The sequence below is a fragment of the Bos grunniens genome, chromosome 28, assembly GCF_055505025.1.
Source record: "Bos grunniens cultivar Pamir isolate PY7600 chromosome 28, Bosgru_T2T1.0, whole genome shotgun sequence".
Classification (NCBI taxonomy): Eukaryota; Metazoa; Chordata; class Mammalia; order Artiodactyla; family Bovidae; genus Bos; species Bos grunniens.
Genome location: NC_141192.1, coordinates 18,197,044 through 18,219,938, shown reverse-complemented (window position 1 = coordinate 18,219,938; position 22,895 = coordinate 18,197,044). Strand labels below are relative to the sequence as shown.

General features: G+C 48.6%; 1 protein-coding gene across 1 annotated transcript in view; it reads right to left on the bottom strand.

Annotated features, from left to right (window-relative positions):
• Positions 1–4,192, bottom strand: part of PSAP (prosaposin) — a 33,284-nt gene extending 29,092 nt beyond the window's left edge. The window contains exon 1 of the mRNA XM_086382185.1: positions 4,123–4,192. Within this exon, the coding sequence (XP_086238311.1) occupies positions 4,123–4,162 (40 nt within the window). The 5' untranslated portion in view covers positions 4,163–4,192. The remainder of the gene's footprint in view (positions 1–4,122) is intronic.
• Between the last annotated feature and the right edge of the window lie 18,703 nt (positions 4,193–22,895).

The following is a 22,895-nucleotide window of genomic DNA, read 5'->3' as shown; positions in this document are numbered from 1 at the left end:
TCTATATATGGTGTGACAACAAAGCTTACCTGTGCCCTGTCATTCAGTAAGCTATGAAAGCACCACTACAGCCCAGTTACATAGGAATGACTATCAATCCTACTTTACAGATGAGGAAGCAGTTTAAGAAAACTGCCCAGGATCATACAGTCAGTGGCGTGATTAGTTAAAACTTCAATTCCACAGTATCATCTCACTCCCATATTAAAGAATTACAAATTCCACAAGAAAACATGAAATTTGGACAGATTATTCTTCAGCGCACAGGCCATTACCCAAGGTCACAATTCAGGGGTTATTTTCTGGAACTTCAAGAAACAGAAGTAAAGGAATGAGTGCTTTTGCCAACAGTCAAATTCTTCATGCCAATCACTATAGTATTTACCATCAGTTTTTAAATGATAAAAAATTATAATAACAACAAGGCAAGAAAAATCCAGACCCTCCATCCAGGAGGAAGACCAAATCATGGGTGTCAGGACCACGGCTCAGAATGCCCATGCTGGAAGACCGCGTCCAGAAGCCGCAGCGCACACCAGCCCAACGAGGCAAGGTCTTGGTCTTGAGAACGTCCCATGCCTTATTAGGTGCTTTCCCCAGCCAGCAGTTCCCTGTTCACCCTTCCTCTTCCCAATCCAGTCAAGCCACAGCCTGCCATTCCACGGTTTCACATCTCAAGAAAATGCAGGAGCAAGTTCCCCTTCCTTATCTAGAAAAACTCAGACCACCTGATCCAATACACTTCAGCTATTGTAGGTGGCACTGGATACACCTTGTCAAATGCAATTAAACAGCACTTAATAAATCCTTGATTGGCTAATACAAATAACCCCTTTACGATTATATTCATATTACTATGAATGTTGATTTTGACTAAAAACTGATAAACAGGGAAACTGTCCAAATTCCTGACAGGTGAAAACTGGAATTGGCTTCCCTGGTGGCTCAGACTGGTAAAGAATCTGCCTACAAAGCAGGAGACCCAGGTTCAATCCCTGGGCCAGGAAGATCCCTTGGAGAAGAGAATAGCTACCCAATCCAGTATTCTTGCCTGGAGAATCCCATAGGCAGAAGAAACCCGCAGCGAGGTCCCAAAGAGTTGGACACAACTGAGCGACTAACACTTTCACTTTCTGACAGGTGAGAACTGAAACTGGTGATATTCAGCAGGCATGCCATAATCATGTCTTGCATCTTATAAATGGGTTCCCAGGTGGTTCAGTGGTAATCTGCCTACTAAAATGCAGGAGATGCGAGTTCAATCCCTGCGTCGGGAAGATCCCCTGGAGGAGGAAATGGCAGCCCACTCCAGTACTCTTGCCTGGAAACTCCCATGGACGGAGGAGCCTGGAAGGCTGCAGTCCATGGGGTCGCTAAGAGTTGGACATGACTGAGCGACTTCACTTTCACTTTTCATTTTCATGCATTGGAGAAGGAAATGGCAACCCACTCCAGTGTTCTTGCCTGGAGAATGCCAGGGACGGGGGAGCCTGGTGGGCTGCCGTCTATGGGGTTGCACAGAGTCGGACATGACTGAAGTGACTTAGCAGCAGCAGCATCCCTAGAGAGCTACCTGCCTCAGCTGGGCAAACTGTTCAGCTGGCTAGCCTCTACACAAGTGCCAGTAATAGGCAGCTAAGCTTTAGGGAATATGTACCACCTCCCAGACACCAAGCCACAGGTCTTATACTTTTCACCTCATTAACGCTGGGCCTGCCTTTCTCCACTAGAAGAATCACCCAACAGTATATCCTCACTATATGATCCCATGTATAAAAAGCTCAAAAACAGCAGTTGGGTTTTTACATCGACAGTGCTAGAAGCTAACCAAGTGGTCTCCTTTGGGACAAGTTAGAGACAGACGGGGAGGCACAGGGGCTTCTGGAGAGGGCTTGTTCACAGCAGTAATAACTCAATTTGTACACTTAAAATGTGCGTGTTTTCTGTGTGTAAATTACAGCCCAATAAATTTGTAAAGAATTAAGCAGTTCATGTTGATGGAAGGATAAAGAGCAAGCACTGTCAGGAGTCCTGGGTTCTGATTCTGACTTCCCCAGTAAATGGCCTACGGTTTGGGGGAGTCATTTCTGAGGGTCTCGGTATCTTCATTCCTGAGCAGTCAGAGCCATTTCTTTTCCAGGTGGAGAAAAAGGACAAGCAACAGGATGATTGGAAAAGTAACTCAAAAGCAAACGTCTCTACCACCAGGACATCACTGAAACACAAGGCAGAAAGCCTCCGCAGATCCAGAATGACACGCTCTCAGGAAGCAAATGACGGCTGCCATCACCAGGCACCTCCATTAACAAGCTCAACATCAACCCTAAACATTTTTTATCTTTTCAAAAACCAACACTGAGGCCAGAACTGTCAAAGCAAGCAGGCATTCACACATTGTGTTCAGAGTATGAATCAGTGAAGTTGCTCGGTCGTATCCGACTCTTCGTGACCGCATGGACTATAGCCTACCAGGCTCCTCCATCCATGGAATTTTCCAGGCAAGACTACTGGAGTGGGTTGCCATTTCCTTCTCCAGTTCAGAGCATGACCTTGCCGAAATCCTGAAGGCTGGGCAGCAAGGTTAGAGCACATTATTACACACTCCTATCTCCCAAGTGCTCTGGGAAGAAGGTGTCTAGGTTAACTGTCTGGTTAGCCACACTCCCATGTCTATTGTACCAGAGGAGGACATTTCCTCTTTGTGTGGTGTGATTCAGAACCCCTCAGGGTCTTGTGAGGAGTGACTCACTGCCAGTAAGAAAAACTGGATACTGAAAAACAAAATAATTGTTCTCAATCAGGATAGATAAATTAGGGACTACAGACCATGGAATAACAAGAAGTATCAACCCCAGCAAGAAAAAGTTTCTTCAGTGATTATAAACCAAAAATCTTTATAGAAACTGATCGCCTTTCATAATCCACAAGTAATACAAGGTTAGGAGCTTGGTTTAAGGTTAAGACACATTCCTGGCAGTTGCTGAAAGCTAACATGAGGAAAAACACCTTAAATCTATCTCACCTACAAATAACTTATTTCTTTGATTTTTCCATCAACTGTCATCCGTTCTGTTATGGTTTAATTTAAATTTGGATTGCTGCATGAGTTAAAATGGAAGCGAGCCCTTAAATTACAGTTCACCAGAAACAGACTGAGAATGGCTGTAAAGACCCGATTTATTTCCCTCATGGGGCTATTATCTGAAAGCACCTCTCTGTATTTAAACTCTGGCTCTATTTATCTCACTCCGTGCCCTTTGCCATGATGATTTAAATGAGGTTAAGATGTGAAGATAAAGGCTGAGGGTGTGGGGAGGGCATAGGGCCCTTTCTAATTCCAGGAAGGCAGTGCAGCTAGTCCTCAAGCCCGGCCCTGTAGAAATTTTAACAACCATGAGTACTACTTCAGGACAATTAGTGGGTGTAAGAACACTGCTGTGTAGCGCCAACTTCTCAGGTACCTACATTTTCACCAACATAAAGGCCACTGCGAAAGCCGGCCAATGGCCATGCAAGATGAAAGGAGAGCCCCATTGCAAACAACAAAACCCTCACATCATCTTCGAGATATAGGGTGAAGAGTAAACATGGATACAAAAATAAGCATCAACTCAGAAGATACAGAATACTTCTGTGCTTCCTGCAACTTTAATATTTTTAAAAACTGGGGCAAGAGAGGCCAAGGGCCGAAGTCTGTCCAGAAGTTGAGGCTCCAGTCCATCTCGATCACGTGCGTCCAGCAGAAGCAGAACACAGCTGCCGGAGGGGGTCATCCTACTACCCCACCCCGAGAGCAGGACAGAGTTTAAGGGACGGCCCCGGTGACCCCCCCCAGCCACGCCCACTTAAGCCCTGAGGGATACGCTACTTCCTCTGCCCCACCCGCCGGACCCCAGACCCTTAGCAACCAGGTTTCCAACGGCCTCCCGCGGCCCGTCCTCCGCCCAGCAGCTACCAGGCGCTGCGCACGCGCCTGCGCAGTGCGCGCCCCCCGCCAATCCCTACGGAGAGCGGAGGAGTGAGGCCCGGTACAGCCGGCTCCAGGACGAGCGGGCCGCGTTCTGCGGAGGACCCCTACCCCAGGCTGGGGGTGGGGGGGGGGGGGGTGTTCTCAGGGCTTACCCCCGCCTAGGAGGCTGGCCAGGACGAAGAACGAGTACATGGCGCCACCAGAGTCCGCAGTCTGCAATGCAGAGCGTCAGCTGATTCTCGGCGAATATAAACCTGCTCCGCCCCGGAGCCGCCCACTGCGCAAGCGCAAGATCAATCCCCGCCGGGCGGGTCCGAATTCCCCGCCCCCCCCGCCGCAGCCTGACTCAGCGCCACACAGGGCGCCTGCGCGGAGGGGAGGCGGGGCGGGGCGGAAAGAGGGAGGGGTCATCAGAAAAGAATACATAATTGAAGACGTGAGGGATTATTTATATAAAATATCTTTCAAGCCTCACCTGTTTTCTCTGACGTGCCATTTTCTGTTATTAGGGCCATTTTTCAGCCGAGGATTGAAAAGGTTATCTATTTTTTCTAAGCTCTCACAGTCAGAACTCAAACTCACCACCTGACCCAAAGCTAAATTGACATTCATGGTATTTAAGTGGCTGGGCTAGCGCGTAGCTTCATTCTGGTCCCTGATTTTCCCTCTTCACATCTCACATCCACCATCCCTTCTCTCGATGACTCACAGACCGGTTTTTCCAATATTAGATATATAGGGTTTCACAGCAGGTCTCAGATGTGCCACTTTGGCATGTGAGTCTTTCGCCCATCCAACAGTGTTAGTTGAAGAAATGCCATACAGTGGTTTTCTATTTCATTTTCCCCCTCTTAGGTCTTAAACTATCTTTGACTAGCGACTGTCATCATGTCAACAAAGTAAAACATGGTTGGCTGATTGAGAATTGATATTGGGTGGAAGATCCCCTGGAGGAGGGCATGACAACTGTCTCCAGTATTCTGGCCTGGAGAATTCCATGGACAGAGGAGCCTGGTGGGCTACAGTCCATGGGGTGGCAAAGAGTCGGACTGGACTGAAGCGATTTAGCACACGCACATACAGTGGGTAATAAGGGGCTTCCCAGGTGGCACAGTGGTAAAGAATCTGCCTGCCAATGCAGGAGATGCAAGAGATGCAGGTTCTATCCCTGGGTTGGGAAGATCCCCTGGAGTAGGAAATGGCAACTGACTCCAGTATTCTTGCCAGGAGAATTCCATGGACAGAGGAGCCTGGTGGGCTACAGTCCATGGGGTTGCAAAGAGTCGGACACGACTGAGCACGCACACACTTGTCTTTCGCATCAAAGGCAGTGGAGACCCTGTGGACTTAAAAGAAATTACTGCTTCTCCCTTAACTACCTAGAAGAATTTAAATTGGAGATTTAAAAAAATAAATTGGGAATTTTTTCCCAGAGAGTTATTACCAGGGACACATTTTATCTACATGACCTCCATCTATACGGCAGGGCAGATCCCTAATTACCAAAAAATCTGCTCTTATCTGCCTATGGGTAACCCTCCTGTCCTTGGAAGCCCCAGGTCCCCACTCTATTCCTTATCTCAAAATGGGGTATATATCTCATTTTACCTCTCTGTCTCTGACTTGCTCCTGTTTGTGGGATTCCTGAACATATGAAATTAAATTTTACTTTCTGTTAATCTGCCTTACATCATTTTAATTATCTCACCAATCAAAAAGAACCAAAGAAGGGAAGGGAAAATTTCCCCTTCCTAACAAACACACTCCATCCCAAGGCCCTACTAAGGTCTGTCCTGGAGGAGGATAGGGACTGAGGAGCAAGATGGGGGAGGATAGGAAGTGCATGAGTCATTGGAGAAGGGAACAAGAAGTGAAGCGGGAATTGAGAATCAGGCTAAAAATCAGCCAGTGGCCTTGTTGGAGAAGGAAGCAGCCCCCGCCCCCCTGTCTGGTGCTCAACTGTGTCCTTACTCCAGAATGAGAAAGGCCCGGGTGGCCCACAAAGCCACTCGCCTTCTATCCATGATTGACCCTCTGGTTCTGAGCACAGAGATGATGATCCTCACCTCACCATCCCCCAAAGGACAAGTACCTAAAAGTTCAAAGGCAGGAAGGGAAGGAAATCTCAGCCTAATTTTAGGGCAGACCCTAAAAGGTCATTTAGTCTCATTCCATCATTGTACCGAATGAGACATTCAGACCTGGAATGGGAAGGGCATTTATCCAAGGTTACATTTGACCAGGGAGGGGCAGACCCAGGGTCCCATCCATCTGTGACAATCTTAGGAACAGGCCACAGACAGAGGTCTCGGCACCTTTGGCCTCACCTCCTCCGCCTCACCTCCTCCACACCACGGCTCTTACTTCCCACTGTGGAGCAGGATGGGGAAGTGTGCCCTGCAGTGGGTGATGTGAAAGAGCTGAGTAAAGTTGGGACGAGATTCGGTCTAAACTGGATGCCTCATTGACTGGCCTCAGTGGCAAGATGGAGGCTGCACGGCTGCCCCCATCCACAGGCTTCCTAAGTCCAGGCACAGCATGGGGCACATCACCCAAACAGCCAGATAATGGCAAGGGACGTGGGGTCCCAGAACACAGCCTGATCCCCAGCTTCTCATCAGTGAAGGAGGCAAAGCATCCCATGCAGAGGTTACAAGACCCCAAGCCAAGAGGAAACCTGGAGACCTTCAGGTCACAGGCTCTCACTTTGCTGGAGTTACTGCGCTCACAGAGTTACTTATTGACAGAGCCTGAACCAACCATGACTCTTTTTTAATACCCCACCTCCCTCATAACCACAGGGATATGTCAGCGTTTTTGTGATTAACTTTTCATGCCTTTTATTTGCACACCTAGAACACAAGAGTAACATGTTCCTTAATCCACCCTCTTTCATGTAAGGATAGTATTTTAATAAAAGCAGTAAGTGGGTTATGATCATTTTTTACCAAATCAGTAGATGCTTAAATCCTCTTAAAATACCTTCCTAACCATCTGTGCGTAGGCAACAAGAGCTATGAAGCTATTTGGACCCCTTGACCCTATAATACCATTCCTAGCTTTGTACCCCCCTCAAAGAAGTAATCCAGAGCTAAGAAGTATTTTATCCAAAGTGTTCACAGAAGGGCCCTTTGTAACAGTGGAAACTGGAAAGATTTCAAATGCTGAAAGATGATGGGCTAGCTAAGGAAATAGGCCTGGACGAAACAATGTTACTTGAAGCAGCTTTGAAGCGTGGGGCAGTAGCAGCAGCATGCCCTTCTCTCTCAGAAGTGGCAGGATTTTCAGGAGAGGAACAGAGAATCAGAGGTGGGAAGAGTCTTGACTTCGGGTTGTACCCTCCTTACATTATTTCACTCATTGCCATGTCCATGTTTTATTTTATACCTTAAAAAAAATTATGGGAAAAAATTTTAAAAGGTAAAAGAAAATCCCCTTCTTTTCCTCCCTACTATGAGCTCAAGTTTTCAGGAACTGTAAAGATATTTTTCCTCAGAAATGTGAGCCATGCTGGAGATCCTGGTGGGGTTCTTGACGGCTTTCCAGTTCTGGGTCCCAGTTCCTCATAAGGCCCCACTTCTGGGACCTGAGATCTGTGAGACTGCCAGCTATAAGATGAATAATTCCCCTTCTGGCCCTGGACAGCATCCATGTGTCACTGTTTCTACAATGGAAACAGCCCTTGGCCAAGACAGCTGAAAGAACAGAGGCATCCACTGGGAAGGCCCAGCTCAGCTGTCTGGCACTAAAGCTGCACCCTGGCTCCCCCTCATCCTGGAAGCACCCCTAACTCTCCCAGGCCAATTCCTAGCCTCTGATGTCTTTTCCTCTCTTCCCACCAACCCTGGACTTCTGGGGAAATCAACTGTGTCAACTAGGCTCACAAATCCCTCTGTGCTATTAATACTTGGCACCTTTCTGGCTCTCCCATGTGGCCGAGTCTGCTACTGTCTCCTAATATCCTTCACCGCTTTTTCCCTTGATCTTGATAATTAGTAATCAAACTCCCTACTTCTGTCTGCACATATGGCCATGCAGAAAAAAGAGATTTCATAACCTCCCTTGCAGCCAAAGGACTTCATTCTGGCCAATGAAATAAAAGAACACGTGCCAATTTTGTGACTTTAAGGTCCGGTTCTTAAAAGGAAGAGAAACAGCCAGTGCAAATATTTGACAAATCTGAGCGACTAAAACTTTCACTTTCACTGCCAGGACACTGACCATTATGTTGGGGGAATGTCTTGGAAGATCCCAGCTGAGCCAAGGTGTTGTCCTGGAGGAGTGGGTGGTCCCAGAGGATGAGTAAGCAGAGGAATGGGCATCAGGGAGTCAGCAGTTATTTACCAGCTGGTACAGAAGTCGGTGAGAGTTGGGCCATAAAAAAAGGCTGCGTGCCGAAGAATTGATGCTTTCGAATTGTGGTGCTGGGGAACTCTTGAGAGTCCCTTGCATAGCAAGGAGATCAAACCAGTCAAGCCTAAAGGAATCAACCCTGAATATTCATTGGAAGGACTGATGCTGAAGCTGAAGCTACAATATTTTGGCCACCTGATATGAAGAGCCAAATCATTGGAAAAGACCCTGATGCTGGGAAAGATTGACGGTAAAAGGAGAAGGGGGCAGCAATGAGATAGTTGAGATGGTTAGATGGCATCACCAACTTAGTGGACATGAATTTGAGCAAACTCTGGGAGATAGTGAAGGACAAGGAAGCCTGGCATGCTGCTGTCCGTGGTGTCACAGAGTCAGACAAGACTTAGCAACTGAACAACAAAACAGAAGTATTTGGGGCTTCCCTAGTACTCAGTGGTAAAGAATCCATCCACCAATGCAGGAGACAGGTTTGATCCCTAGGTTGGGAGGATCCCCTGGAGAAGGAAATGGCAACCCACTCTGGTATTTTTGCCTGAGAAATCCTATGGACAGAGGAGCCTGGTGGGCTACAGTCCATGTGGTCACAAAAGAGTCTGACATGACTTAGTGACTAAACAACAACAGAAGTATTTCAGTAATTTTACTCCTAAACAATGCTGTTGATTTGCACCAGCTAAACATCAGCTGTGGCTGCAAATTCCTTTCTTATGTTGGATTGCAGACACAATGGCAGGAGCTCAAGCATCCATTCTGGGCCATGAAGTAGAAGCCTTGCTATGGATGACAAAGCAACAAGAACCTGGATCCCTGATAATTACATTTGCTTTATATTATCCACCTCCACTATTTACTATCCCCCACTATTTACCACCTCCACTAAAGTACTATCCACCTTTACTACTTATGGAAACACATCCATACCTCATTTAAGGTTTCATTATCTCAAGTTTTTATTATCTTCCAGATCTTTTCAACAATGCTCAAGTCCCAACCGCATCTTTGTCTTCTTCATCCTCAATTCCTATTTTTACCTCTTTCCTTCCATCTCTGGAAAGGAAATGCCTTTTCTTCTTTTTGTGAGGCCAGACTGTAGCTGCTAAACCCCCCTGTGCGTTTGCTGATCAGCTCCTATGACTGATCCCTATGAGGACAGAATTGATACCCTGTCCATTCTTTTTTATATTTAATATATGTTTTCCTTTTTAAAAATTAGAGTATAGTTGATTTACAATATTACAAGTTTTAGGTGTGTTCATTCTCTTTGCTCCTCATACTTTCCCAGTTGTCAAATATTTTTATTATTCATCCCTCGAGTGCTTTGCTCCATCAACTGTCCTTTTCTTTTTAATATCTTCAGTCTTCCCCCTCACCACTGACTCTTCTCCCTCAGCTTATAAATATACACAAGGCTCTCCTAGCCTAAAAGAAATATCACCCCTGACTTTCACTTCAGCTACTTTCTCATACCATCCCTTCACTTCCTTGCTCCTTGAAACAGTCACCTAAATTGTTTACCCTCCAGACTAACCATAACCCTGCCCACTGCTCCATGGAATGGCTTTTTGAAAGTAAAATAGTAAATCTACTTGGAAAGTCCAACAGCAGCTTCTCATTCCCTTTAGCCTGTGACCCTGTTGGCCTGTTCCTCCTTCCTACAGCTCTCCTAACTTGGCATCTGTAACACCACAGCTCTCTGCGGAATGCTGGACATCCAGCACACACGTCCCCGTGCCTGCTCCCTCACCCATGATAGACATCACTAGAAGAACTTGACTTTGAAGCCTCTTCAACTCAGTACTCCAGCTGCTAGGACCAGCTGATCAAAGTTGGATCTTGGATTGACACGTACTTGCCATCTTTCACATGTCTGGGAAACACGCTCTGAGACTGAGATGTGTGGGCAGGAGTTTTCAGCACATGCTCCCAGAATCACCTGTGAGGCAATGAGGGCAGCAAGACAGGGCAGAGGGGGAAACTGCACTCCAGTGAAGTTGCCACTGAGGCCTCAGCCCACCCCCGTGTTGTAGGGATGGCCCTGCAGAATTGTCCTCAATTGAGGCAAGAGGAATGGCCCTTGCACCTCAGTATAACAGTGTCCCAGGGGAGGGGCAGAACTTTGGGCCAGGGGCTCCCTTTGGCTGAGGGCAATTCCTGAACAGGGGCTATCCATCAGTATGGGCCTCCCTTGTGACTCAACTGGTAAAGAATCCGCCTGCAATGAAGGAGGCCTGGGTTGGGACGATCCCTTGGAAAACAGAAAGGTTACCCACTCCAGTGTTCTGGCCCAGGGGTTGCAAAGAGTTGGACACGACTGAGCGACTTTCACTTCATCCATCAGTATGGACTGAATACTTGTATCCTGCTCCAAAATTCAAACATTGAAGCTCAATCCCCATGCAGTGACTATATTTGGAGATGGGGCCCCTAAGGAAGTAATGAAGGTTCAATGAGGTCATAAGGGTGGGCCTCTGATCTCACAGGATTAGCATCCTTATCAGAAGATACACCAGAGATCTTGCTCTCCCCCTGCACCCCAACCCCCAACCCCAACTGCACACACTTAGGAAAGGCCATGTGAGCACATGCCAAGAAGGCAGTCATCTGCAAGCCAGAAAGAGAGTCTTCACCAGAAACCAAATCAGCAGAAACCTTGATCTTAGACTTCTGGCCTCCACGACTGTGAGAAAATAAATGTCTGTTGTTTAAGCCCCCTGCTCTGTGGTATTTCACTGTGGCAGCCCAAGCTGATGAGGACCAGTGTGCAGATGTAAGTCCTTAGCAGGCTGCACTCTAGGCAAAAGGGAAATGAGTTCTGTTAAAAACCAAAATTCAATTGAGTAGATTTTTAAGATTTAATTGGTTTTATTCAACAATTCATGAATTGTTGCAGCATCCAATCTGGGAGATAAGAAGGAGCTTGGAGGAGCTGTACAAAATGAAACACTTGTAATGGACAGAAAGGAGTAGGAACAAAGACGTTATACTAGGTCAAGTTTGACTAGGTCAAGACAAGCAGCTTGGCTTGGTCACTTTCCTTTAGGGGATGTCAGGAGTCTATCAGCCAGATGACCTGACCATTTAATGCTGACTGCTCACTAGGTGATTCTCGAATGACTGGTTAAAGATTCCATTTCTGGAAAATCCAATACTGTAATGAAGTCTCAGTTTGGAGCCACCAGGATTAACATAAGTGACTCCATTTGGGGCCTGCTGTCTTGTTTAACAGTCCCTTGGTCCTGACGGGAGATCTAGGGGTGCACAGCACCACTCTCACACCCCTGCTCTGAGCTGTCCTCCTTCTTCTCTGACATCTCTTCTCAGAACACAAGCCTTGTTCAGTTCAGTTCAGTCGCACAGTCGTGTCCGACTCTTTGCGACCCCATGAATCGTAGCACACCAGGCCTCCCTGTCCATCACCAACCCCCGGAGTTCACTCAGACTCACATCCATCGAGTCAGTGATGCCGTCCAGCCATCTCATCCTCTGTCGTCCCCTTCTCCTCCTGCCCCCAATCCCTCCCAGCATCAGAGTCTTTTCCAATGAGTCAACTCTTCGCATGAGGTGGCCAAAGTACTGGAGTTTCAGCTTCAGCATCATTCCCTCCAAAGAAATCCCAGGGCTGATCTCCTTCAGAATGGACTGGTTGGATCTCCTTGCAGTCCAAGGGACTCTCAAGAGTCTTCTCCAACACCACAGTTCAAAACCATCAATTCTTCGGCGCTCAGCCTTCTTCACAGTCCAACTCTCACATCCATACATGACCACAGGAAAAATCATAGCCTTGACTAGACGAACCTTTGTTGGCAAAGTAATGTCTCTGCTTTTGAATATGCTATCTAGGCTGGTCATAACTTTCCTTCCAAGGAGTAAGCGTCTTTTAATTTCATGGCTGCAGTCACCACCTGCAGTGATTTTGGAGCCCCCAAAAATAAAGTCTGACACTGTTTCCACTGTTTCCCCATCCATTTCCCAAGAATACACAGAAGAACTGTACAAAAAAGATCTTCACGACCCAGATAATCACGATGGTGTGATCATTCACCTAGAGCCAGACATCCTGGAATGTGAAGTCAAATGGGCCTTACAAAGCATCACTACAAACAAAGCTAGTGGAGGTGATGGAATTCCAGTTGAGCTATTTCCAATCCTGAAAGATGATGCTGTGAAAGTGCTGCACTCAATATGCCAGCAAATTTGGAAAACTCAGCAGTGGCCACAGGACTGGAAAAGGTCAATTTTCATTCCAATCCCAAAGAAGGCAATGCCAAAGAATGCTCAAACTACCGCACAATTGCACTCATCTCACACGCTAGTAAAGTAATGCTCAAAATTCTCCAAGCCAGGCTTCAGCAATATGTGAACCGTGAACTTCCTGATGTTCAAGCTGGTTTTAGAAAAGGCAGAGGAACCAGAGATCAAATTGCCAACATCCGCTGGATCATGGAAAAAGCAAGAGAGTTCCAGAAAAACATCTATTTCTGCTTTATTGACTCTGCCAAAGCCTTTGACTGTTTGGATCACAATAAACTGTGGAAAATTCTTCAAGAGATGGGAATACCAGACCACCTGACCTGCCTCTTGAGAAATCTGTATGCAGGTCAGGAAGCAACAGTTAGAACTGCACATGGAACAACAGACTGGTTCCAAATAGGAAAAGGAGTTCGTCAAGGCTCCTGCTTATTTAACCTATATGCTGAGTACATCATGAGAAACGCTGGACTGGAAGAAACACAAGCTGGAATCAAGATTGCCGGGAGAAATATCAATAACCTCAGATATGCAGATGACACAACCCTTATGGCAGAAAGTGAAGAGGAACTCAAAAGCCTCTTGATGAAAGTGAAAGTGGAGAGTGAAAAAGTTGGCTTAAAGCTCAACAGTCAGAAAACGAAGATCATGGCATCAAGACCATTCCCATGGAAAAGAAATGCAAAAAAGCAAAATGGCTGTCTGGGGAGGCCTTACAAATAGCTGTGAAAAGAAGAGAAGCGAAAAGCAAAGGAGAAAAGGAAAGATATAAGCATCTGAATGCAGAGTTCCAAAGAATAGCAAGAAGAGATAAGAAAGCCTTCCTCAGCGATCAATGCAAAGAAATAGAGGAAAACAACAGAACGGGAAAGACTAGAGATCTCTTCAAGAAAATTAGAGATACCAAGGGAACATTTCATGCAAAGATGGGCTCGATAAAGGACACAAGCCTTGGCCCTAACCCAGTTCTGCAATCTGCTCCCTCGAAGTCCCAGCCTTGCCCCTCCCTCGCATGGTCCCAGCCACTCTGCCCCCCATCCCCACTGAGGGCTGCCTGAATAACCTGTGTGGTTTCACATCTTTGTGCCCAGTAATACCTACTTCCTCACCTTAAATTCCCTTTTCTACTTCTTTCCCTGGGGAATTTTTATTTAACCTTCAAAACTCAGTTAAAATGATACTCCTAGAGGAAAGCCTTTTCTATGCTGTAGGAGTCCCCTTCTGCACTTGACTCACTTCTCAAGTAGCTGTCTTGTTATTTTCAGCAGTACTTTTACTGAGCATCTAGTATATACCAGAGGCTGTGGATGCTGAACTGAAAGACACAGGCTGAATGGAAAAGCCACACTTAGGGCCTGGTGTTATCTCATGCTCTCCAGGGAAGCCAGAGTGCCCACTGGGTGCACGGCTCTGTCAAGGTTCCTGGTGCCCAATTTCCATTTGGCACCTTGGGGCTCTGCCACCTTCTGGGCTGGAGATGAGCCTAGTCCCAGGCAGCCAGTCTGCTCTGGAGGCTGACCACCGCCAGGATGCGGCCTGGCCCCAGAGCTCTGCTCCCAGGTATAGTCTAGTGGACCATGCCTGGCTAAGCCAGTTGGGTGCTCTGTGGGGAGCTGGTCTGGGGGCTGCTAAGAGCTCGCATTGGTGAGTCAGCTGCAGGCATTGGAGCCCATGAGAGACAGCTGAGTCACTGCAATAATGTCTGCCAGCCCAAGAGGCTGGATCCCTTTTGAGAATCTGCTGAAAGCTGGGAGCACTCTGCCAAAAAAATGCTCAGACACAACATTTTACACTAGTTTCAGGAGATTCTCAGACCTCCACTGTCCATCTGTGAATGTCAGAATGAGAACTATAGTAAACCCAAAGAGGAATGTGACAGAACAAGTCACAAGGCCAGTAGGGAACAGAGCTGGGACCAGACCATTCCAGTCCTCCTGGTTTAACACTTTAATCTCAGTCCCAAGCACCTGCCTTTCACCTCCTGGAAAGTGTTCCAGTTCCCTCCAGCCTCAGGCATCATTCTCTTTCTCTGACTTCTAGAATACACACAAGCCCTTGCTCCAGGTCAGTTTTGGAGGGTGAACAATAACAAAGATAAGATTAGACTGAAGAGTTAGTTCCTGAGCCTGAAAGGAAAGCAAGAACTGTTCAATAATCACATTGAGTACATTAGCATATCTTTAACAAGCGAAGCTTCCTAATGTACTTGGATTTTAGAGGAGGCAGGAGAGAAGAACCAAAAAGGCAATCTGGCATTATCCAACAGCAACCACAACCACAACTGGCATTAACCGACAGGCTGTTACCTACACCAGGCTCCCTCCTGATCGCTCTACATACATGGGCTCAAATCTTTAAATCAAGGATCATGCCCATTTTACAGACAGAGAAACTGAGTCTCAGGAGGCTGACTTACCTAGGATATCCCTGATCCTGGCAAAACCAAGATTCAACCCCAAGAGAGTCTGGGGCCGAGGCCAATGCCACACAGACTCCACTGAGAATGCCCAGGGACTTCCCTGGCAGTCCAGTGGCTAAGACTCCATGCTCCCAATGCAGGGTCCCCAGGTTGAATCTCTGGTCAGGGAACTAGATCCCGCAGACGACTGGCAGAGCCAAAGAAATATTTTTTAAAAAAGAAAGAGAATGCCCAGAATTGCCCTGGAGTGACAGAGCTGGGATACTCATCTTAATACTCAAGGCACAGGGGCCAGCAGCGCCTGATGCCATCAGACAACACCTTTCCCGTTTCAGGTTCCACGTGCCCAGAGCAGACTCTGTAACTTGTCTGGCCAGCCTGATCACAGTGGGGAGACTGCTGCCAATTGGTGTGTGAGCCTCATTAACTCTGGGCTCTGAAGACATTAAAGTTCTCACTGGGCCAGGTAGACTAAGATCCTTGGACCACAGTCATTTCATCACAGTTGTTACACCCTATGAAATCAGCTGAAGACAGCGGAGCCCACGGAAAGGGATCACTGTAACCCTGGGAGGCATATGTCTGTTTCAAGTTCAGATCTGCCCACTCAGCCACGAGTTCAACTGATGTGCAGTCCTGGCCAGCGCTGGGCACCTCATGGCGGAGATGTCTTCCTGTCCTCAGGAGGTGGCAGTCCCGGTGGGAATGCAGATGGATAAATGAACACCCGCCCTGTCTGAGAGGAGACAATTTCTAAGCAACTCTTCTCCCCTCTCTCCATGGAGGATTAGGAAGGTATGCCCTTCATGATCCAGATCCTTTGCCCAGGAGACCCATGCAGCGCCTGACTCCTTCGTGGGCTCCTCTGGGGTACAACGAGGTCAGTTCTGAGAAAGTTCACGCATGTATCAGGACTCACAAAATGGGGACTGCCCTCGTCAAGTCACAAATCAACATGCTGAGGTCAGCCTTACTTAATTTACTGATGGGAAACCCCTGGCTAGGAAACTTGCCGTACACCATCACAGTCCTCCAAGCGGCAGCTTAGCCAGCTCACTGGACCCTAGAAAACAGAACCCATCAGCTTTAGCCAATCTTGTCCTGTTTCCAAACTGCCTCTTCTAATGCTGTGAAAATGTGCTCCTGCCTCAAATTCCTCAGCAAGAGTGCGCCCCTGCTTGTCGGGTATTGTGTCCCCCTAAGCTGTGGGCTGTTTCTCCCTTGAATAAAGGACCTCAAACATGACTAAATTGTTTTAGGTTTATCAATTGACAGCTTTCAACAGACCCCCTGATCTGAGCCCTTGAGTGGCCTCCAGTCCTTCCCTGGAGCTGGGAGCATCAGCCATGAAGAGGGCAGGCGTGCCCTTCAAAACCCTGGCACACAGAACTAGAGAATCAGTAAAAAGATAAGTGGTGGCCTGGGGTGGGGAAAGCGGGAGGGATGTGAGTAGGTGGATTTGAAACTGTTCTGTGTGATCCTGAAATGGTGGGTACAGGACGTTATGCGATTGTCAAAACTATAACACAAAGAGGGAGCCGATATAAAGTATGGACTTTAGATAATGACAGTGCATCAAGGGACTTCCCTGGTGGGCCAGTGGCTGAGACTCTGCACACCCAGTGCCGTAGGCCCAGGTTCCATCACTGGTCAGGGAACTAGATCCCACATGCCGCAGCTAGAACATCCTGCGTGCCAAGGCTAAGACCCAGTGCAGCCGAAGAAATGAAATTTAAAAAACATAAAAACAGTGCATCAACTGGTTCACTAATTGTAACAAACATACAACACAAATGCAATACGGCTGTAATAGGGGAAACGGGAGGGAGAGAAGGGGCGTATGCAAACTCTATTGCTGCTGCTAAGTCACTTCAGTCGTGTCCGACTCTGTGCGACCCCATAGCCTGCAGCCCACCAGGCTCCCCCATCCCTGGGGTTCTCCAGGCAAGAACACTGGAGTGGGTTGCCATTTCCCTCTCCAATGCATGAAAGTGAAAAGTGAAAGTGAAGTCGCTCAGTCACGTCCGACCCTTAGCGACCCCATGGACTGCAGCCTACCAGGCTCCTCCATCCATGGGATTTTCCAGGCAAGAGTACTGCAGTGGGGTGCCATTGCCTTCTCCGGAAAACTCTTATTAGTTGCTCAATTTTCCACAAACCTACAACTACTTAAAAAAATAAAGTCTGTTAACTAAAAGACACACACACACAGCAGACAAAAACACCCTGTCACAGAAACCAGACCTAAGGCTTTCCCAGATTCTGACCGATTCTGCCTCTCCTGAGACATATTAAAGGATCATGACCTTGAAGTCACACTGGGACCTCCAGTGGCTCCTATAGAACGAAAGCAATGCTGAACTATGTAATGATAGCAAGTGGAAAGTCAAAGCACAGAAAAGTTGTCTATTATGCTCCATCTGTGTTTAAAAAGGGACAGCACATATTTTATCATATTCGCATAGAATATCTCCAGAAGAATTTAGGGGAGGTGGAAGGGAACCTTTTTACCAAACTTCCTTTAGAATTAATTAAAAATCATGTAAAGGCACTACCCATTTTCAAAAAAGATAAAGAAGGTTAAATCTATTAACTGATTAACTCTATTGCCTGCTGTACCAACTGTGAAATCCTGGGCAAGTTACCGAGCCTCAGTGTCCCCATCCAGAAAATGGGGAGAACGCTGTACCATGGTCATAGGACTGCTGTAAGGACTGGATGAGATCAACGTATTCAAAGAGCCCAGGACAGGCCTGGCGAATGACAATTTGTCAGCACTGCAAAAGGGAACCCTAAGCAAGAAGATGGTATAGGCGTTGGGGGATGGGGGTTGCTTCTCTCTTATTTATTAAGAGCTGGAGAAAAGAAGGTCTCCTCAGGTGGACAAAAAAAGTAGGGAACTGCCCCAAAGCCTGTGCATCCCAGGGGGCAGTTGTTCTCCATTCCACACCCCTGCTATGGCTCTGTTTCTGCTCCACAATTCTGTATCATCCCAAGACTTAAGTCCCCCTAAGCCCGAGCACCCTACAGCCACATCACCAGGGGCATCTCACCCTGGGGGCCTGCAGGAACTGGAGGGGTGGTGACGTCAATGCTGGGGAAGGAGAGAGATCCCCTGGCCCCCCGCCACCAGCTCCCCCCAGCCCAGCTGCCTGTGAGCTTGCTTGCTGGCTGTGGGCAGGGGCCCTTGCTTCCTCTGGTCTGCCCACACCCTCAGGTGCTCCCGCAGATCCCCCCACACCTCAACCCCAGCCCACCCAGCAGGTGCTCGGAGAATGTCTGACAACATTTGGACTCAGGAATGTAGGAGCCTGCCTTCTGCCTCCCAAAAGAGCTTCTCCTGGTCCAGGGGCTTGTCGCCCGCAGAAGGGGCCCTGAGGAGCCGGGAGACGTGGTTCCTGTTTCCCACTCACTGTAAGAGCTGCAGGACCTTGGGTGGCACATATGCCTCCCCGGGTGTGCTGTCCCCATCACCAATGGGCCGGGAGAGACTGGGGCAGGCTGCCAGGCCCCATCCTGTTCTCAGGCCCCCGGTGACCCAGAAGCCCAGGGGTCTCGGGGGTGTGTGTGTTCTGACGTCACTGGGCATTTACACCTGCCCTCTCTGACCTTGGGAGGAATTAGGGGAATGTCTGCTGACAGTTTGAGGACTGGCATTTAAAATAATAACCGGCTTCTCCCCTGATTATCAAAGCAGGTATGTTCACTGCCTATAATTAAGAAAGTTCTGGAAAGCACAAAGAAGGAGGTAAATGTCATTTCCCAATCATACCTCCTGAGGACTGTAAAAAGGGAGAGGAGCTTCGTTCACCTGGAGCAAGGCCTTACTTAGAGGGGCCCAGAAGGAGCTGTGACCAGCACCCACCCTCAGAGGCCCTCTCCACCCCCGCCTGGAATCACAGCCTTGAGGAAGTTCACTGCTAGTCACACCCTGCGGCCACCTGGTCACATGCTCTGGTAGGAAGCCCGGCCACAGGCTCACCCTTCCTGGACCTACTGGGTGGCTGAGAAGGCCTGGGGTCACGTGCAGAGCTGCAAATATGGGACCAAAGTCTCCAAACCAAATGTCAGCACTTTCAGACAACCTGTACTCCCTTCCTCCTTGGTTCCTCCCTTGGGCTCTGAGCAAAGCCTGCAGTGGAGCCCTGGCTGGGGCCCGTGGGCTCTCCTCTGCTCGGCGGAGACCCTGATCCTAAGGCACCAAGACCAGTTAAGACAGAATTTTTAGTCCCCCCAAGAGCCCCCAAGGTCAAGATCTTCTTTCTACAGAAAGAGAAACTGAGACCCAGAAACAGGGAATTCTTCCAAGACCACACAAAGAAAAGCAAGAGCTGAGGCTAAGCCCAAGTCTCCAGACACCCTGGATGGCACTTCCTCTGCAGTTTTGGCCTTTTTGTCCTGGAAACACTGCTAAGAACACCAACCTGCAAGTTCACTTAATCTCTAAGGCATAAGGAAGCCTGCGTAAGGAAAGAAGAGGACGAATTATCAAACATGATTCTGGAAGTGACAGGGTTGAGAAGGACATGAGCTGCCCTTGCCCCTTGGCCAGGAGCAGCTGGTATTTATGGAAAAGGCTTTCTCTGCAGGAGGGCAGGGCCCACAGGCTTGTTGGGCGCTGGGGTGCCCCATGAGTCAGGGGATCTGATGCTGCTCCCTCAATTTCCCTTCCCCATTTAGGACTTCTGGGAGGCTTCAAAGGTGAGGTGTGGGTGGATCCCACAGCCCACAGTCAAAGCACCACTGAGGTTCTCATCCTGACTAGGACACTTTTGTGAGTGATCAGTCATCGGTCACGCCACCCACCTAGTGTCCTGAGCTTCGCAGTGGGTTAGAGCGTCAATCGACACAGGGGCTAAGGTTTCCCTGGGCACAGGAAGTGCACCCAATGGGAAATGAAACTGAAGCTCCTGTCCTGCCAAGCCTCAGTCCCAGGGGACAGTAGCACACGGCCCAGGACAGTGGACTGAAATCATTCAGAGCTGAAAGTGCCCCTTGAGAGCTCTAGACCCGTCTGGTGTATCCCTGTAATGTAAGCCCGGGACACCAGCAGCTCGACGAGGCCAAGGGCCTGGCTCCAGATCTCTCCCCAGGAGATCAGGAGAATTCAAATTCAAATGTCCAGCTCCAGCCAGTGGGAGCTCCGATACCTGCACCCCACCCCCAGCACAGCCTGGACACCGACCAGCACTGGGTTTTGCCAAGTGTTTCTTACTCTGGGTTGCTATGTGCCTTGGTGTGTGTGGCCTCCCAGACCTGCGGTCTTCATAGGCAGGCAGGTTCTGCACACAGGAGGGCTTTGGCATCGTCAATAAAGCAGAAATAGATGTTTAGGTACCTAGTAGGTCTTGGCAACCCACTCCAGTATTATTGCCTGGAGAATTCCATGGACAAGAGGAGCCTGGCAGACTCGGTCCATAGGGTCACAAAGAGTCAGACACGACTGAAGCGACTTAGCACCCAGCACAGGTCTAAACTCTCCCATTAGAACCTCCGTGCTGTGCCTTCAGAGGTCAGCCTGGCACACAGCAGGGCCTCGAGAGGGGAAACTGACGCCAGAGGTGCTACCGTGAAGGGGGAACAGGTGGAGCCAGGCTGGGCCAGGGATCCTGGGGCCTGCTGGTAAATCCTTCCTTTCTGCCTCTCCTCTGACCTATGAATTGGGCCATTCAGATCACAACCAGCGAGGTTACTCATTAGGGAAATGCCTCTGAGGGGTGAGCTTGGGCCGAGAAAGTTCAAGACGGTGCCAGGAGGAAGAGCCAAGCTGGGTTCCTTGGTGCTGGTCCTGGAAACCTTGGGCCTCTGGGACCCTAACCCCTGGACGCACAAAGTGGGGTGAGCCCTCCCAAAGCCCACCCCCTCACCAGCTCACCATTACCACTCCCTGAGAGTTAGGCAACGTCAGATTAACCTTTCCCGTGTGACAAAAGAGCCCCAGAGAAACGGCCTTGTCAAGGTCACACAGCTGCTTAGTGGCAGGGTTAGGCTTTGAGTCCCTTTGTTTATACAAAGCCCAGGATCAGTCACCCCTCCAGAGAAGTGTGTCAGGCTCCAGAACACGGCATGGGGGCAGCCAGATATCTATTGAATGAAAACACCTCTCACCACCTTTGCCCTAGTCCAGACCACATCCCACCCTCCCAGGGTGGTCTCAGAGGCCTCTGGGGGTCTCCTGTTTCCCCCCTTGACCGCCTGTTTTCCAGCATGCATGCCAGGAATGTGGGTGTGGCGAATCAGTGCAGAGATGACGAAAGTGAAAGCGTGAAAGTGTTAGTCGCTAAGTCGAGTCCAACTCTGGTGACGGACTGCAGCCCGTCAGGCTCCTCTGTCCATGGGATTCTTCAGGCAAGAATTCTGGGGTGGGCAGCCATTTCCTTCTCCAGGGGATCTTCCTGACCCAGGAATCAAAGCCGGGTCACCTGCATTGCAGGAGGATTCTTTACCATCCGAGCCACCAGGGAAGCCCTTGACAGAACCCTCCCTAAAAGCCATCCATGCCCACGGAGGCTCCTGGGATACACAAAGACATCAGCATGGCCAAGGCCACCCATCTAGCTTTCCCATGTACCCATTCCTGGGTGTCCTTCTCTGACTCTAACCCCAGTTCCCTGGGGAGCAGCCCCATGACAACCTCCTGGCACCCAGGGAAGGGGCAGTTTGAGACAGAGAACCATGAGGCAGACCCAGGCCCCAGAGCACAGCGATGAGGGCAGGTCCCAACAAGGCTCTACTTCCTGCCACCTCCCAGCAGTTAGAACTCTGAAGCAAAAAGGTTGCCATGGGGATGCATACTTACTTGAATTTAAAAACTGAAGGCAGATGTTTTCTGACACCAAGGCAAGTCTGCTTCGCTGACTGCGGTGACACAGCTTGATGTGACAGATAAGCTTCTCAAATCAAAGGAACTGAAGCTGCAGCCCCAAGTTTGGGTAAAAAAAACTAGTTTTAAAACGTTGATAGCATACAGCAAGCCACAAAAAGCATCATTTTGCAAGTTTAAATGTATGATTAAAAAGACTTCAAATGTGTTTTAAAGGGTGCTTGTGAAGAAAAACTGTGAAGACCACTGCCTTGTTCAAGCTGTCTTTTCCAATGCCCATCATTTTTACCTGCTCAGAGATGTCCCCTGTTCCTCCTCAAATGCACCCAGCTCCTTCCCACAAGGTGGGGGTTATGACCCTTCGTCCTTCCCTTCCCTAGAACGTCTCTCCCCAGACCTTCGCTCTCATGTCCGCTCTCCGGTCACTGCAACCAACAGAGCCTCCACACTCGCCATACCTGCCACCCTGCTGTCATAAGTGTAAGGAAGGCACTTACATTCAAGTACGCTGCACAGTAAGTAAGAGCCAAGGATGGTGGCGGGAGAAAACGACAACAGGAAACAAGCATGGAGAGCGGGGAGGCCCCTTTCAATCCTGCTGCATCTCCAGCCTCTGGGTCAGGGCCTGGCACACACTAAGTGCTCTGGAAACATGCTCCAGATGTTCTCTAGATGAAGTGGGCACAGTTCAGATCCAGTCTGGGCCACAGATAATCACTGTAGTTGGCCCTTCATGTCCGCAGTTTTCAAATCCACAGATTCAACCAATTGAACTGAGGATCAAATGTTTTCTGAAAGAGGAGGGAAAAAAAAAAATTCTAGAAAGTTCCAAAAAGCAAAAACTTGAATTTTCTGCACACCGGCAACTATACATATAGCATTATATTGCATTAACATTAGGTTTTATAAGCAGAGATGATATGAAGTATAGGGCAGGATGTGCATACGGTTATATACAAATACAGTTGACCCTTGGTGAAGGAAGGGGTTGGACGCACCAACCCTCTGCACAGCTGAAAATCTGCATACAACTTTTAGTCAGCTCTCCACGTGTGCAGTTC